Source organism: Stegostoma tigrinum, chromosome 11 (genome assembly GCF_030684315.1).
Source record: "Stegostoma tigrinum isolate sSteTig4 chromosome 11, sSteTig4.hap1, whole genome shotgun sequence".
NCBI classification, from domain to species: Eukaryota; Metazoa; Chordata; class Chondrichthyes; order Orectolobiformes; family Stegostomatidae; genus Stegostoma; species Stegostoma tigrinum.
In genome coordinates this window covers 70,296,829-70,311,471 of record NC_081364.1, presented here as the reverse complement: position 1 = coordinate 70,311,471, position 14,643 = coordinate 70,296,829, and the positions used below count along the sequence as shown (strand labels likewise).

At 41.8% G+C, this 14,643-nt stretch overlaps 1 protein-coding gene across 1 annotated transcript in view; it reads left to right on the top strand.

Annotated features, from left to right (window-relative positions):
* Positions 1-644: 644 nt before the first annotated feature.
* LOC125449883 (uncharacterized) overlaps positions 645-14,643 on the top strand; it is a 57,347-nt gene continuing 43,348 nt past the window's right edge. Inside the window, exons 1-5 of the mRNA XM_059649551.1 lie at positions 645-723; positions 1,944-2,074; positions 5,274-5,332; positions 6,692-6,764; positions 10,610-10,809. Coding sequence (XP_059505534.1) covers positions 6,762-6,764; positions 10,610-10,809 — 203 coding nt within the window. The 5' untranslated portion in view covers positions 645-723; positions 1,944-2,074; positions 5,274-5,332; positions 6,692-6,761. The remainder of the gene's footprint in view (positions 724-1,943; positions 2,075-5,273; positions 5,333-6,691; positions 6,765-10,609; positions 10,810-14,643) is intronic.

Below are 14,643 nucleotides of genomic sequence, written 5' to 3'. Positions count from 1 at the left end.
CGCATAAGAGGGTCAGTGGAGGGGAACTGGTCAGACCTGCAGGACAGGAAATAGCATAAGGTTTTTAGGCCATCTGTATGGGGAATGCGGGTGCTAATGTGGTGTACTGCATCCGCTGTACCCGTTGTGGCCTCCTCTACGTCAGGGAAACCAAGCAGAGGCTTGGGGACCGCTTTACAGAACACCTCCACTCAGTTCACAATAAACAACTGCTCATCCCCACCTCCCTAAGCTGTTCTTCCTCTCACCTATCCCCTCCTCTCATCTCAAGCTGCACCCCCATTTCCTACCTGCTAACCTCATCCCACCTCTTTGACCTGTTGGTCCTCCCTAGATTGACCTATCCCCTCCCTACGTCCCCACCTACACTCACCTTTACCTGCTCCATCCCGACCTCTTTAACTTGTCTGTCTCCTCTCCACTTGTCTCTCCCGATGTATTTCAGAATCCTTTCCCCTCCCCCATTTCTGAAGGGTGTAGGCCCGAAAACGCCAGCTTTCCTGCCCCTCTGATGCTGCCTGTCCTCATGTGTTCCTCCAGGCCCACACCTTGTTCTCTCACTTTCTACTAGAGGCGGATGCGCATGCGCGCAACTTCACCTCGGCCCTTTTTGAAGTTTCAAAGCTGCCGCGCATGCGCCCCGCGGATCATCGTCCCCAATAAAGATGGTGACGGTCACACGGGCCTATCGCCATCTGAGGCATTGATTTGTTTTCTGCAAACGTGAGTCTGGGAGTTTCAAACGTGTGTGTTTTTCGACGTGCACTAACTGTTGGTAAAACTTCCAAACCCATACGAATATCACTTCCCTCCAGCTTTCTGCCGTTTTGCTTTCTTAACCGTGTCCTGCTCTTACCTCAATTGCAGAAATCTTGGTCTCAGCGAAGGATCTAGGCCCGAAACGTCAGCTTTCCTGCTACAGGAGTTGTCAGTTCTGATATGTTCTTGACGTATGGCAGTGCGTCCAGTGTGTTAGGGCATAATGTGTCCTCTTCGTGCTGCTGTTTAGTCAGCACCTGCGGATGAAATTGCTGGGATAGCCATTCAAAGCGAAGATTTTGTATTGGTGTTCTTCCTCTTTCTGCATAGTTCTGGGTCATTGCAATGAGTGGTGGCCCGTTTAAATAGTGTCCCGACACAGCTTAGTTTGTGCACCACTGACCTGAGTTAGTTGCCAAATTAAAAGTATCCGAGCCCCTTGAGGCACTGACGCGAATTGTGATGTGCAAAGGACAGCACACGAAGGAGGATCCTTGTGTGGTTGATCCAATGTGATCTGTATGCCAGAGTAAACAGTGAAGACTGGTCTTCAGCACCCACATTGAGCCTGGCTCCACTTGACCTCCAGTCACCTCTCACAAACTACCATTGCCCTTCACTTTTCCTGACCTCCCCTCTATTCTTCTTTTAAACTGATTGCATGCCAGGCAGTTTCAGCTGTCCTTGCTGATGTGGAACTGTAACATGGAGTGAATCAATTTTGACTGATCAATGACATAATTTGGCTTGTAAAGATCAGTCAATATTTTGTATTTATTACTTTAAATGATAACCATGAACAGGCTATGGCAGTGAAGGCACTGAATCATAATCACTGGACTAGCAGGAAAGATCAGTTTATGACACTGCCTGATTTGGCCTTGCATTCTCCCAACCTTCTGCACACGATGCCCCTCTGCTCTGTTTCGGTTTTGATACATGTTGATTCATAATAGTCTCCAGTTATCTATTACTTTGTCATTTCCAATACATGAGACCCTCTTTCCATGTCTCTTTGCCTGGCTCCATAACTCAGTGGTTAGAGCCCTGGCTTCATAAACCAGTGGTTGTGAGTTTGAGCCTCATTGGGGCCTCTGGTAGCGTTTGTGCACACCCTGCGTCAAAGCTCAAAAAGAGCGCTTTAACAATTATCTGAAATTATAACAGTATCATTTCCTCCACAGACCAGAAATGTGTTTGAATTTCCACATTGCTGTTTGTCCTTCCACTTGAGGAGGAGCATTTGGAATGGCAGGAAGTAGCTTACATCAGTGATGTTTGGCTGGAAGAGCAAGGTGAAGCAGGAAAACTGCAGGTGAGCAATGGGGGAGGAGCACAAAGCCAGGGCATCAATCAAATACTTCCATTTGTTGCTGTAAATAGGTTCTAGTTTTGAAGTCTGAAATGGGACAATAGAGCCAAGTGAGTGAAGCTCTGCTTTCTGGGGTTTGCTCTCTCCGAAACCCATGGCACTCTCGGTGGAAGGTGTCCTTGTTTATTTCCATTTGTGGGTGAAAATGAGGTTTACCTCCCCGAGGGTGCATGAACACAGTCTTCCCACCTCAAACTTCAGTTTCGCTTGTTGGTTCCTCAAAGTGTTGATCCAGAAACCCGCACAGCACACACTTCATTGGGGAGACAATGACCTGAGGTTGTTATCACTGGACACTTAATCCAGAGACCCACATAGTATTTTGGGGACTTGTGTTTGAATCCCGTTCAGGCAGATGGCAGAATTTGAATTCAATACAAACCTGGAATTAAGTGTCTAATGATGAGCATGAATCCGTTATCCTTTGAGGAAAGTAAACTGCCATCCTTGCTTACATGTAACTCCAGACCCACAGCAATGTGGTTGACTCTTAACTGCCATCTGGACATTGAGGAGTGGGTACTAAATGCCAGCCGAGCTAGTGATGCCCTCATCCCATGAATGAATTTAAAAAGTAAGTCAGGAATTCCTCCTGTATGGAATGATAACTGATTTGCTTTGCCCAATCTTTATGCCAACTGAAGTCACCTGATTCTGAAGTCACTGGTCTTTCATCATAAATAGAGCTCTCCCTTTCTGCTGGTGTCTTCAATTTCCTGTGTAGTGCCTTCTGCTAAAATTACACTCGAGTTGACTGGGGTGTATATACGTCGACCACTGTCAATTTCTGTCCCTTGATGTTTCTAAACTGTACCCAGACTCCATTTCACCAGAACTAATATCCATTTTCATTACCATATTAATTTTATTCTGTAACCAACAATGCTAACCTACCTGCTCCTTCTTGTCAGTCCTTCCAAGAAACTGAATACCCCTGGAGCCCAGCTACAGATATCGTAGATGTTTTGGTTTCTGATTTATCAAAACACCCTGGATTCTGGAAAAGTCTGAGTGAAGTAGAAATTAGCAGTTGTAACACTGCTATGTAAGAAAGAAGGAGGAGCAAAAATAAGGAATAAAGCCTGTTAACATGACTTCAATCAGTTGGGAAAGTGCTTAATAATGTCCCTTCATTAATAATTGTTTCAGCAATGCTTTTAAAACAAAAATCGTATCATCTGATTAAATCAACGTGGTCAATCCAGAAGAAGACATTCCATGATGGAGGCAGGACAGTTGCATGTAAGTCCAAGGTCACCCTGGAGCCAGGCATGTTTGACAATTTTATTCCTTTTTGATAGACAAACAAGTGAGGTCGGAAAGAGGAAACCAACAGCTGCATAACACCTGGATTCCCAAGAGGCATTTTGTAGGGTGTCACACTGATTACTAATATATAGGATAAGTGCTCTGGAACTGAAGATAATGTATGAGCATGAATAGAGAGGTGGTGAACATGCAGGACATAATACTAAGTGTTGTCGTGACTGTGAGGAGAGGAATGCAAAGGATTCAAAGGTCAATGTAAAGGTTAAATTAACCTCCAGGATGTTTTTAAGGGACTTTCAGGACATAGGAGACCATCCATCCTGTTGACAGCTGACCAGCCAGTCTGGCCACCAAATAAATTAATAGACGTATTGGTCACATGTGGGCAGGCCTCCTGGTGCCTTCACCTCCATGGGAAATATACCAGGAAGGCTGATAAGGGAAGATGGTGAAGATGGGAAACTGCATCCATGACATGCCCACGTTTACAAACAAGCCCTCCCCACATGACAACCGCGTACACAGAGATGAAGTGGAAAACAGCAGGTAACTGCTCGAACAGGTTTTGTGTTCTTTCTCGGGAAGGTTTTCTTTTAAAAATGAATAAGCCCAGTGACGTCACAATGGTTTGCCTGTGATGTCATAAACACAAACAAGAATAAACAGTAACTGCTGTGTGTCCTCACTTCATGTTGAGACAACGTGAGGTGAACTTTGCAGACTTGTAGCTCTGCAGTTTCAAGTGCGCATCTCTTATTTCTTTTCTCTCCCTCATCAGTGTAAATTAGAACTAACACTAATTGAAGCGGAGGGAAAGGAGCAATACCTTCGTGGTATCACTCTTGGTTGTGAGAAGAGTTTTGAGGTAATTTGAATTCAATATATACTGGACACTGTTTGTAAAGAAATTGGATTTTAGTACGAATTTCAAAGATGGGAAAACTGGAAAAATGATGTGAATATGGGGTAACCTGATTGAATTAATGCATGTATAATAAAATGTGAGGCTGGATTGACACAGCAGGCCAAGCAGCATCTCAGGAGCACAAAAGCTGACGTTTCGGGCCTAGACCCTTCATCTGGTCTAGGCCCGAAACGTCAGCTTTTGTGCTCCTGAGATGCTGCTTGGCTTGCTGTGTTCATCCAGCCTCACATTTTATTATCTTGGAATCTCCAGCATCTGCAGTCCCCATTATCTCTGAATTAATGCATGTATGTTGTGGGTCGCAATGGTTCCAGTACTTGCCAAAACCAAAATTATATTGGCCACATTTTTGTGTCCACTCTTTGATGGAGCAAAGTGTTTCTTCTGGTCTTTGCTGAAGGTGATATTAGCAGGGAAAATGTCCATCTCGGATGACCATAAGATCCCATTATCACAACAATTCGCAAAAAAACAAGAATGGAATTCTCCCGTATAAATCATCTCCTATTTATCCCTCAGTGAATGTTGTTTCAGTGGAAAAGCTAATCATTACCAATTGTTATTCATGAACATGTGCTGTCTGCACGTTAAACAGTGCCTTTTCGACATTACAGCAGCCAAAAAATAGTATTTAGATGAAAAAGGCCCTTTGGGAAATCATTCCAGAAGTTCAAGGTGGTGGATTAGAGCAAAGCTTTGTTGAGTTTCATTTTGACCTGAAGTATCTGAAGGGTGATGTCCTGGCTGCTCAGTTGACAAGTTAAAGTGTTAAATTGTCAAAGCAAGACCAAGCAGACAGTGAAGGGGCAAATGAATATTAGACACATGTAATGAGGCTGAAGTCAGCAGTTGATATTTTTTGGTCTAGTATTTAAGTGTGATCGTACTCTTTCTCTTTTCATGTCGAATTTGGTTTTTACTTTTATGGTGTTTTCATTTGTCTTTTAGGTTTGACGATACTTCACCTTGCTCATTCCTCGGACTCCAACCCACTTCGATTCTGAAAGGTATGAGTTATCGTTAATTTTTCACAAAGCACAAGCTTCAATCCAGTTCCTTGTCTCCCTGTGTTCAGTCAGGCATTGACTCACTTATTCCAGACCTCACATGGAAATTTGCCTTTCGAGACAATGGGAACTGCAGATGCTGGAGAATCGAAGATAACAAAGTGTGGAGCTGGATGAACACAGCAGGGAACTGCAGCAGCTTGGCCTGCTGTGTTCATCCAGCCCCACACTTTGTTATCTTGGAAATATTCCTGCTCCTTTGTTCCATTTGCTCATACTCATCTCTGACATATTAAATTCGATTAGATTCCCTACGTTGTGGAAACAAGCCCTTCAGCCCAACAAGTCTACACTGCCCCTTGAAGCATCCCACCCAGACCCATCTTCTTTTCACCCACACACCCCTCAACACTACGGGCAAATTAGCATGGCCGATCCACCTAGCTTACACATCTTTGGACTGTGGGAGCACCCAGGGGAAACCCATGCAGACACAAGGAGAATATGCAAACTCCACACAGTCAGCCTGAGCCTGGAATCGAGCCCGGGTTCCTTGCACTGTGAGGCTGCAGTGCTAATTACTGAGCCACCGTGCTGCCCGTATCCGACAAGATTAAAACAGCAGCGGTCCATGACACCTGTGAAAAGAAGTAGTTGTCAGCCTTGCATCAATGACAGTAGCCTGACCCTGAAGTCAGACAGTTCTCAGTGTAATATCTTTGAGCACAATGAGGACTGATGTGGCAGCCCCCTTGTGCGACCTTGACAGACTGAGCAATAGGTGACCCGACATCTATCTGATGTCTCTACAGTCTCCCAGCTGTTTTCTCCCCACTCCCCACACTGGGTTCAGTCTCCCACTGGGCTGTCTGTGTCCCACTCACTGGACTGCAGAGGTGTGGACTCTGAGAAGCTGACTGCCTCGGGTGTCCATCTGGCAGTGCCCATTACCCTGTATTAATGCCAGAGACTGCTCTTGGTGAACCTATCCTGCATGAAGGCAGCCTCCCTTGCTTTGACTCTGGGTTACTCCCTTTAGATTCTGAGACAGTGCTTCCAGGGTGTGTAGAGTGATTTTTATTCATATATTGATGTGAAAGCTTTGTTGATTTTTATTTTGAGTCGCCTAAAAAGTCTGAAACCTAAACGTCCGTGATGGCTTAGTTAGGATTTTAAAGTTGTGTTTTCTAAGCAGGAGCAACGTGATATCAGAAGAGCAAACAGATCATGCACAGATGTAACTACACTGAAGTCAGCATTTTATCTTTTTTTCGTCCAGTATTTAATTTTTATGGCAGTCTTTCTCTTTACATGTTTAATTTTGTTTTGTCTCTCATGATGTTTTCATTTATCTTATAGATTTGACTGTTATTTCCGGTCAGTCAGCTTGCCGAAGCAGTCAGATTGCGTCATACTAATCTGAATAAAAATGGTATGTACTATCCTTGGTTTTTTACACATGACAAATTCCAATCCCCTGATTACTTATTCTTCATATTCCTATATACCATCCTGCACTCACTCACTCGCACGTTCTTCCACGATGTGCAAGATGTTTTATATATTTGGTCACAGGTTTGTCCCATTTCATTCTGAGGGAGCTGAAATATTTGAAGGCTGATGCTCTCATCTGCTCACTTGGCCTTTTAAAGTTTCAATTGTTCTAAGGAAGAGCAAGGTGATATTGAAAGAATAAATAAACATTTGTGTTGACCATGAGGGTTTGTCCTTCTCAACTTCTCCTCGTGCCTGACATGCAAGTTAAACAACCACCAGCTGTCTCTCTGTCTCTTGCTCATGTGAGCACAGCCCTATGATGTGGTGTGGTAATGGTGACTTTTTTTTCGAAAGGTGGGTCACGTTGGAACAGACAAGCTGGTTTTTCTTGTGATAATCACTGACTGTTTATGTCAGGAAATATCTATTGCTGCACTTTTCAAATCCAAACTATGTCCGATGGGTGTGAAATCTGGCGACAGACGTTTTTCCAAAAATGTTGTCCGTTGGAGCTTCTGAAGTTGGAGTCTGTTGGGTTCATTCAGAACTTCAAGACTGCCATTTATGTTATGCTAGTGTATTCATGGTAAATGGATAAATGGTGGATAAATGGAGTTAAGACAGAAACACATCATGATGTGATACAATGGAGCAAGCTCAAGAGACCTTAGTCCTATGAATTCAATAAATATAGTTTAAGTTCTGAGATATTCAGCAAGCAAACTGTTAGACAAATGGAGTAACAAAAGTATGCTGTGTACTAGGATAGAGATCTGTTCAAACTTTTCTAATTTGTATTAATTAAGTAAGCGACAAATGCAAATTCTTCTTTTCAATTTAAGACTGAGATAGAATAGTCACCCAATTTACATTCATGATGAACATAGAACAACGATATAATCATGAAGAGGAATTGTGTCCCTTGATGTAGTGTAGTGGGGCTGGTGAAAATAACTGTCATGTTTTTCATAAATTTTTAACAATCATCATGACTAGAACTAACTTATAACCACTAACTGGAGTGTGTTAATAGGGGTTAAGAGTGGACATTAGATGGTGTTTCAATCACTGGCCACTTTACACTGCTCTGCCACATGCTGTGCCTGGCAACCTTCAGATAACAAAGTCCAAATTCGAACCAGATTTGCAAACCAGTTCCTGAATTCAAAACAAGAAAAGAACATGTCATCTGTCGGGCAAGCTAGTGTGTTGTGGCATTTTGACTACGAGAGGGAAATAAAACAATGTTCATGGGGAACTCTACTTAATATTTGAAACCTGAATGTGCACACTTCAGTTGATTTTCTCCAATGCATAATTAACTTCAACTCTTCCATCCTGCTTTTGTTGACATATTAATATCTGCTTGAGAGATTTCCTCCATGCCTGTTGATTGCTTACTAATTGCATGTGTTCAATATGCTGTGAAAACGCACCAGTTTTGAATTATCACCGCAAAAACTGTGCGTTGAGGAACTGTGATTTACTGTGCTCGATTATTTTTTTTTCCTTTTTGCTGGCATTGTGAAAACTTAGAACACTGAAGGGCACATCCTTCCATAGATATCCTGCCCTTTCTTCTGTTACACCGTGCAATGAATGGGAAGGAAAGGAGCGGGAAGAATGATTATGAAGTAAATTTGAGTAGGGGAGCTGATAGCCTGGTACCACAACAGCAGAACAGATGGAAGGAATGAGTGGTAGGGTGAGAGAGGAAGGAACAGAGATTTCACCATTAAAAATGGTGAAAGCAATGTATTGACAGCTGGTAGCCTTTATTTTAGTAATGTCTTGCAACCATTCAATAGTTTTGCTCTTTTAATATTTAAACATGGACATTACATAATTTCTCTTACTGAGATTGTCAGCATGGTCATAAAACATCAATTTATTTTTAATGTTGTTTGTCTTACTAGATCAAAATATGATGACACATAAACAATTTGAGCTTCAAAATCTCCTCTTCCCCGACCGCATCCCTATACCAGCCCACCTCGTCCCCGCCTCCCTAATTTGTTCTTCCTCTCGCCTATCCCCTCTTCCCACCCCAAGCCGCACACCCATCTCCTTCTGTCTAACCTCATCCTGCCCCTTTGACCTATCCGACCTCCCCAGCCTGACCTATCCCCTCCCTACCTCCCCACCTACACTCATCTCTACTGGCTCCATTTCTGCCTCAAAACTTGTCTGTCTCCTCTCCACCTAACTTCTCCTCTATCCATCTTCGATCCGCCTCCCCCCTTGCTCCCCATTTATTTCAGAACCCTCTCCCACTCCCCCTTTTCTGATGGAGGGTTTAGGCCCGAAACATCAGCTTTTGTGCTCCGAAGATGATGCTTGGCCTTCTGTGTTCATCCAGCTCCACACTTTGTTATCTTTGTTTGAAGGTTATGCTTTTCTTCAGTCATGCTTTTTTATACTTGTGTGGGGTAAAGTTCTTAAAATGGCAACTTCATTTAATTGAAACACATTTTGTACAATTTTCTATTACTTGGAACAAGTCTTGGAAATACATTTCCTGTGATTACAGACAATTCATCGTTCTGACAGAACCGGCCAGCTACTCTGGCAAAGTTGAGAGGTTCACATTGGATTTCAAATTTCAAATCAGGCTCCTTAAAGAGTGCTCCAATTCCCTCCTTTACTGACATGCTCCACCCTGACCCCTGCCCAATCCCAAAGGTATATTCATCTGCTGACATGAAGGAAACTGAATTTGATATGGGGTGCTTGATGTGATTTGAACTATGAAGTTCTTTGTGAGAGTTCTTAATTTCTTTTGCACCCTCCACAGTATCAAGTATGATAATCCTTAGGCAGCACATTGGAAGAGACCTTGCATAGCACGAGCTGTGGAACAAAAAAAAACATAGGTTTCCTTTTTCTTCAGTTTCTCCCTCCTTCTATTTTCCGCCAAGTCAGCAAACATTTTACACTTCTCTGTTTTCCTACCAGTTATGTAAGCTTGCTTTCAAGAGAAATTAGATTCCTAAAAACAATATTGTTCAGAAATGTGAGGTCAGTGATATTGTTAGCAGAGAATTCAAACAGGATTGAAGCCAGACTGTCATGTTTCCTGTTGCTTGCTGTGGTCTCGAGCTGCAGACAGAAGTTGCTGTACATAATTCCACATTTACTCTGTTGTGGAAACTTTCTGGCCCGTCTGATGACTGGATTGAAGTAGAAATTGAGAAATAGTGGGTGGTCAGCTGAAGGGATTTAATATTAAATGTTGATTGACTTAAAATGACGGTTTAATATTCTTGAGATCGATACAAAATAACTCCAAGGCTCAAATTTCTGTTTTATATGAATCTAGCTGGCCATGTTTCTGTGATGTTTTGACTTTAACTTTGTTTTTTTTTCATGGTTCAAGTAATACATGAAGTGACCAGCTGCTTTATCATTGGATTAAACATATTGTATCTCCTCATCAATGGTATTCCCCTCCAGCCCTTCAATGCTCATATCTTTGCACTTCTAATTCCGGCCACTTTGATTTTCCCTGCATGCTTGATCTTCTTTATTCTGTCATTGGTGTGTTCAGCTACCCAGTTCTGGGACACTCTTCCAAAACATCTCCTCTTTGTCCTCAAAACCAATCTTTCTGACCAAGCTTTTGGTGACTGTCCTAGTTTTGGCTTCATGAATCTTGGAGTGATTTTTAAATGATTATGTAAATGTGAAGCATTTTGAAATGTTTCTACCATGTCAGAGATCTATACAAATAAACGTTGTTCCTGCATCACATTTACTTTTTTAAATTTGTACACTCTGTAGACATCAGGAGATGAGCTTCCATCACATCTCGCTGTCAATACCTCCAACGTTCAAATTCTTAACTCTGAGACCTCAAAAAGACTTGTCGAAAATTTTGTAATCGCTCTCATGAACAAGGAGCTTTTCTACATCCGCACATTCTTTTCGACATACAAAGCATGTGCCACTGCTGAAAGTGTGTTGTACATCCTCCTGGACAAGTGAGCATAAATATAATGAGCATCTCCTTTGTTTAATGGTAATGATAGAAAAGTATGTTCTGTCGAGTAATTTTTGTTATTAATCCTTCTGGCAATGAATCGCTGAAACTAGCCGTATGGAAACAACTCTCAGTAAACTGAGAATCTCCATCCACCCCTCAGTAAGGGAGACTATTTTTTGTTCATTGAAGGCACGAACTTACCTGCACCCCAATCCCTTGGACGTTAAGCTCTGCAAATTTGGGCTTTAACTTTCATCCAGTTTCATCAGAAAAGTCCGCATTTTTTAAAGTATTCTGGAAGATTTTATCCTCCACGCAGATGGTTTTATCATCCACCTTCTGCCTAAAAAGTCCAGATTCAAATCTATCTCCTACATCACGTGTCATAATAAGCTTGAATAACTTGATTAAAAGTAATTGGACTTGAAGTCCTTAATAAAGAGAGACTACAGTGGGACTGATGAGCTTGTTTGTTTACAACAAGGCAAAGCAGTCCTTCAGTTCTCCTGTTTTGTGCCCCCATTGCCTTCCAATATCCCTGATCCCAAATGGTGGCACAAATCATGATTAAGCTCCCTGCTAGTGGTTTGGGACAGAAGTGAATAAAACATACTCACAAAACATAATGCTGAGACAGGTGGCAATGTATTTTTGATTATTTTTTCGCAATAATGAAGCGATCGAGAACCAGTACAATACAACGATTAAAAAGTGTGGTGAATGTATTAGGACAATGTCTAGACCTTGGTATTAAAGATAAACACATCCCTTCCTCCCACCCCAAGCCGCACCTCGATCTCCCACCTACTAACATCATCCCACCTCCTTGACCTGTCCGTCTTCCCTGGACTGACCTATCCCCTCCCCACCTCCCCACCTATACTCTCCTCTCCACCTATATTCTTTTCTGTCCATCTTCGGTCCGCCTCCCCCTCCCTCCCTATTTATTCCAGAACCCTCACCCCATCCCCCTCTCTGATGAACGGTCTAGGCCCGAAACGTCAGCTTTTGTGCTCCTGAGATGCTGCTGGGCCTGCTGTGTTCATCCAGCCTCACATTTTATTATCTTGGAAAGATCCAGCATCTGCAGTTCCCATTATCACTGTCACGTTGACTTCCTTCAATGCTTTTTATGTAGATTGGAGCTTCCTACAACTATGTTTGGAATGTTTAAGTTTCTGCATGTAGTGAATGGAAAAATGTTATTTTAATTGAAAGAAGCCTATCAATTGTCTGTAATAACAAAGTGTGGAGCTGGATGAACACAGCAGGCTAAGCAGCATCTTCGGAGGACACACGCTGACGTGTCAGGCCTAGACCCAGCTTTTGTGATCCGAAGATGCTGCTTGGCCTGCTGTGTTCATCCAGCTCCACACTTAGTTAATTTGATTCTCCAGCATCTGCAGTTCCCATTATCTCTGATCAATTGTCTGTAAGTCTGTGTTGGGCATTACAATCAAAGTTTGGAAGCTGAGTTCAGGGTGAGGAACCTTCATTGCAAAACTGAAATGTTGGTCAAATGAATATCTGCTTCCAACTGAAATATGCAGGAATACCGCAATTCTGTAATAATGGGTGAAATGTTTTTCAAATGACATCAGTGATGGTTTCTCTTGTCACATCAATTTTTCTCCAGTAGTTTTTTGCATTTTGGGTGAGGATTGAATAGTTTATGTACTTCACAAATGGTGTTTTGGGGCAACTTAGCAAAACTCAGTTCGGCGACAAAGCGATTCTCACCACTGCTGACCTTCAATTGATGTACATCTGACATTAGAGGGATATCCCTGGATAGGAAAAGTTTCCCAAATGAGCTATGGTTATAAAATTTGAGAAAATCAGCAAATAACCAGAGATTATTAGATTTTTCTTCAAAGCAGTCAGCTAATGAGCTGGCTTACATGAACCCAATGGGTTGCAGAAATCGATTCACTGGACCTTTCAAAAGTGAATTTGGGTTTCTCTTTTTGCCTGTTGCCAAAATATTCTCTTTCTTTGCCCAACTAAATAAATGTTCCAGCAGAATAATTCCAGCAATAAGCTTCTGAGTTTTTAAAAAAAGATGACCCATACTTGCCGTAGAATTTGAAACATCACAGCTCACTCGTGTGTCTCACGTTATCTCTCAGAGGTGAGATAGTGGACAACGATTCTTCACAGGTTATTACTTTCTTATTTGCTTTTGTGTTCGGCCGGTGGTCATCTTAGATGATGGTATTCTTTTAAAGGTAAAGCGAAAATTTCGTAAAACCAAGGAATCTCAGCAAACTGTGGTTTGTTGAAATTTGAGGAGTTTGGTTCTCATTAAACTCTAAGGTAGCTGTGGTTAAGACAATCATCTGTTATATTTACTGTCTCCTGCTTTCACAGTGTAGCTGTTTATTACTTTGGCTGCTTAGATCTCTAACTTGTCCATTGTCTTTTGGTGAAAGTCTCCATCTGCAGGGAGATTCTTGGAGTTTTTAAAAAGTCAACAACAAAATGGCTTCCATGCCATTCAAAAGTTCAAACCCATTTTACCAACTGGACAGATTTTGTGTTTAAGATTAGTGTTTGAGTCAACCATTTTAATTCGGCCAAAATATCATCATAATTCAATGGATGTTAATAGTATCCGTTCACCTTACAGGCACCCTACATTTCAAAATTTTCCTTTATTCGTGGTGAAAGTGAGAAACAGTCTGACTAGATGCTACAGTTATTTTGGTGTTCTGTAATTAGATCCAGGGAATTCATCCCTTTTTACGTGAGTGTTCTCATTTACTGAGGTTTTTATTTGAGACTGAGAATTAACTTGAGTTCAAAATGGTTAGGATCGTATAGTATGAGTATAATTTTAAAAATCTGTTTCTGCCCAAGGTTTCCAAGTGTTGACGACCAGTCCATGACTTCTGAAGGAATGAATTTATGACTGACAGATTTGGTGACGTGACAAAGATGCGCTAAAAAATTAACCTGAGAGGACTTCGGAATACTGCAGAGAAATATAGGTTTAGCAAGTAGTCAACGATCTGACAAATAGAGTTGTATATGGGTAAATTTGAAGTCCATTTTGGCAGAAAGAATAGCAGTTTTGTTTTTATTGAGGGAGATTGCATTGCTCTGAGATACAGTGGAATCTGGGTATCCTCGTGCCTGAATCACAAAATGATCGTGTACAGACACGTTAAGTAATTTGGAAAGCAATTAAATGTTTTCGTTTTATCATGAGGGAATTTAAGCACAAAATTAGGGATCACTGGTGAGCCAATATCTTGAATGATTTTCTCTGTATTGGTAAGTGTATTTCAAGGATGGAAGTAAATATATTAGACGCAGTTCAGAGCAGGTTTACCAGAATAACACCAAGACTAAGTGACTTGCCTCACAAGGAAAATTTGCACAGGTAAGGCTTGCATCAGTTGGTGTTGAGGGAAGGAAGAGGCAACGTGTTTGAAACAAAAAAAAACTGACGATTTGGACAGGGTAGACATGGAGACAATGTTTCCTCCTGTAGAAGAGACTAGAATGAAGGGCGAGTGTCTAAAGGGCAGTGGTTGTCAATTTAAAACAGTGATTTTTTAAAAATCTCTCAAAATGTAGGTATTCTTTGGAGTTTTCTTCCAGAAAAGATGGTAAAAGCAGAGCTCTGGAACATTGTAAATGCAAAGATAAACAGATACTTGTTGAGGGAGAGGAGGTGAAAGGTCATTGGGAGAGGCAGGAATGTAGATTTGAAGTTACAATCAGATGAGACAAAACCACATTGAATGCTTTACTCTTCCCTGTTTGTATGGGATCTGGCAGGTGTGCTGTAAAATGCCAAATTGGAGTTTCAGTGCAAAGTATTAAC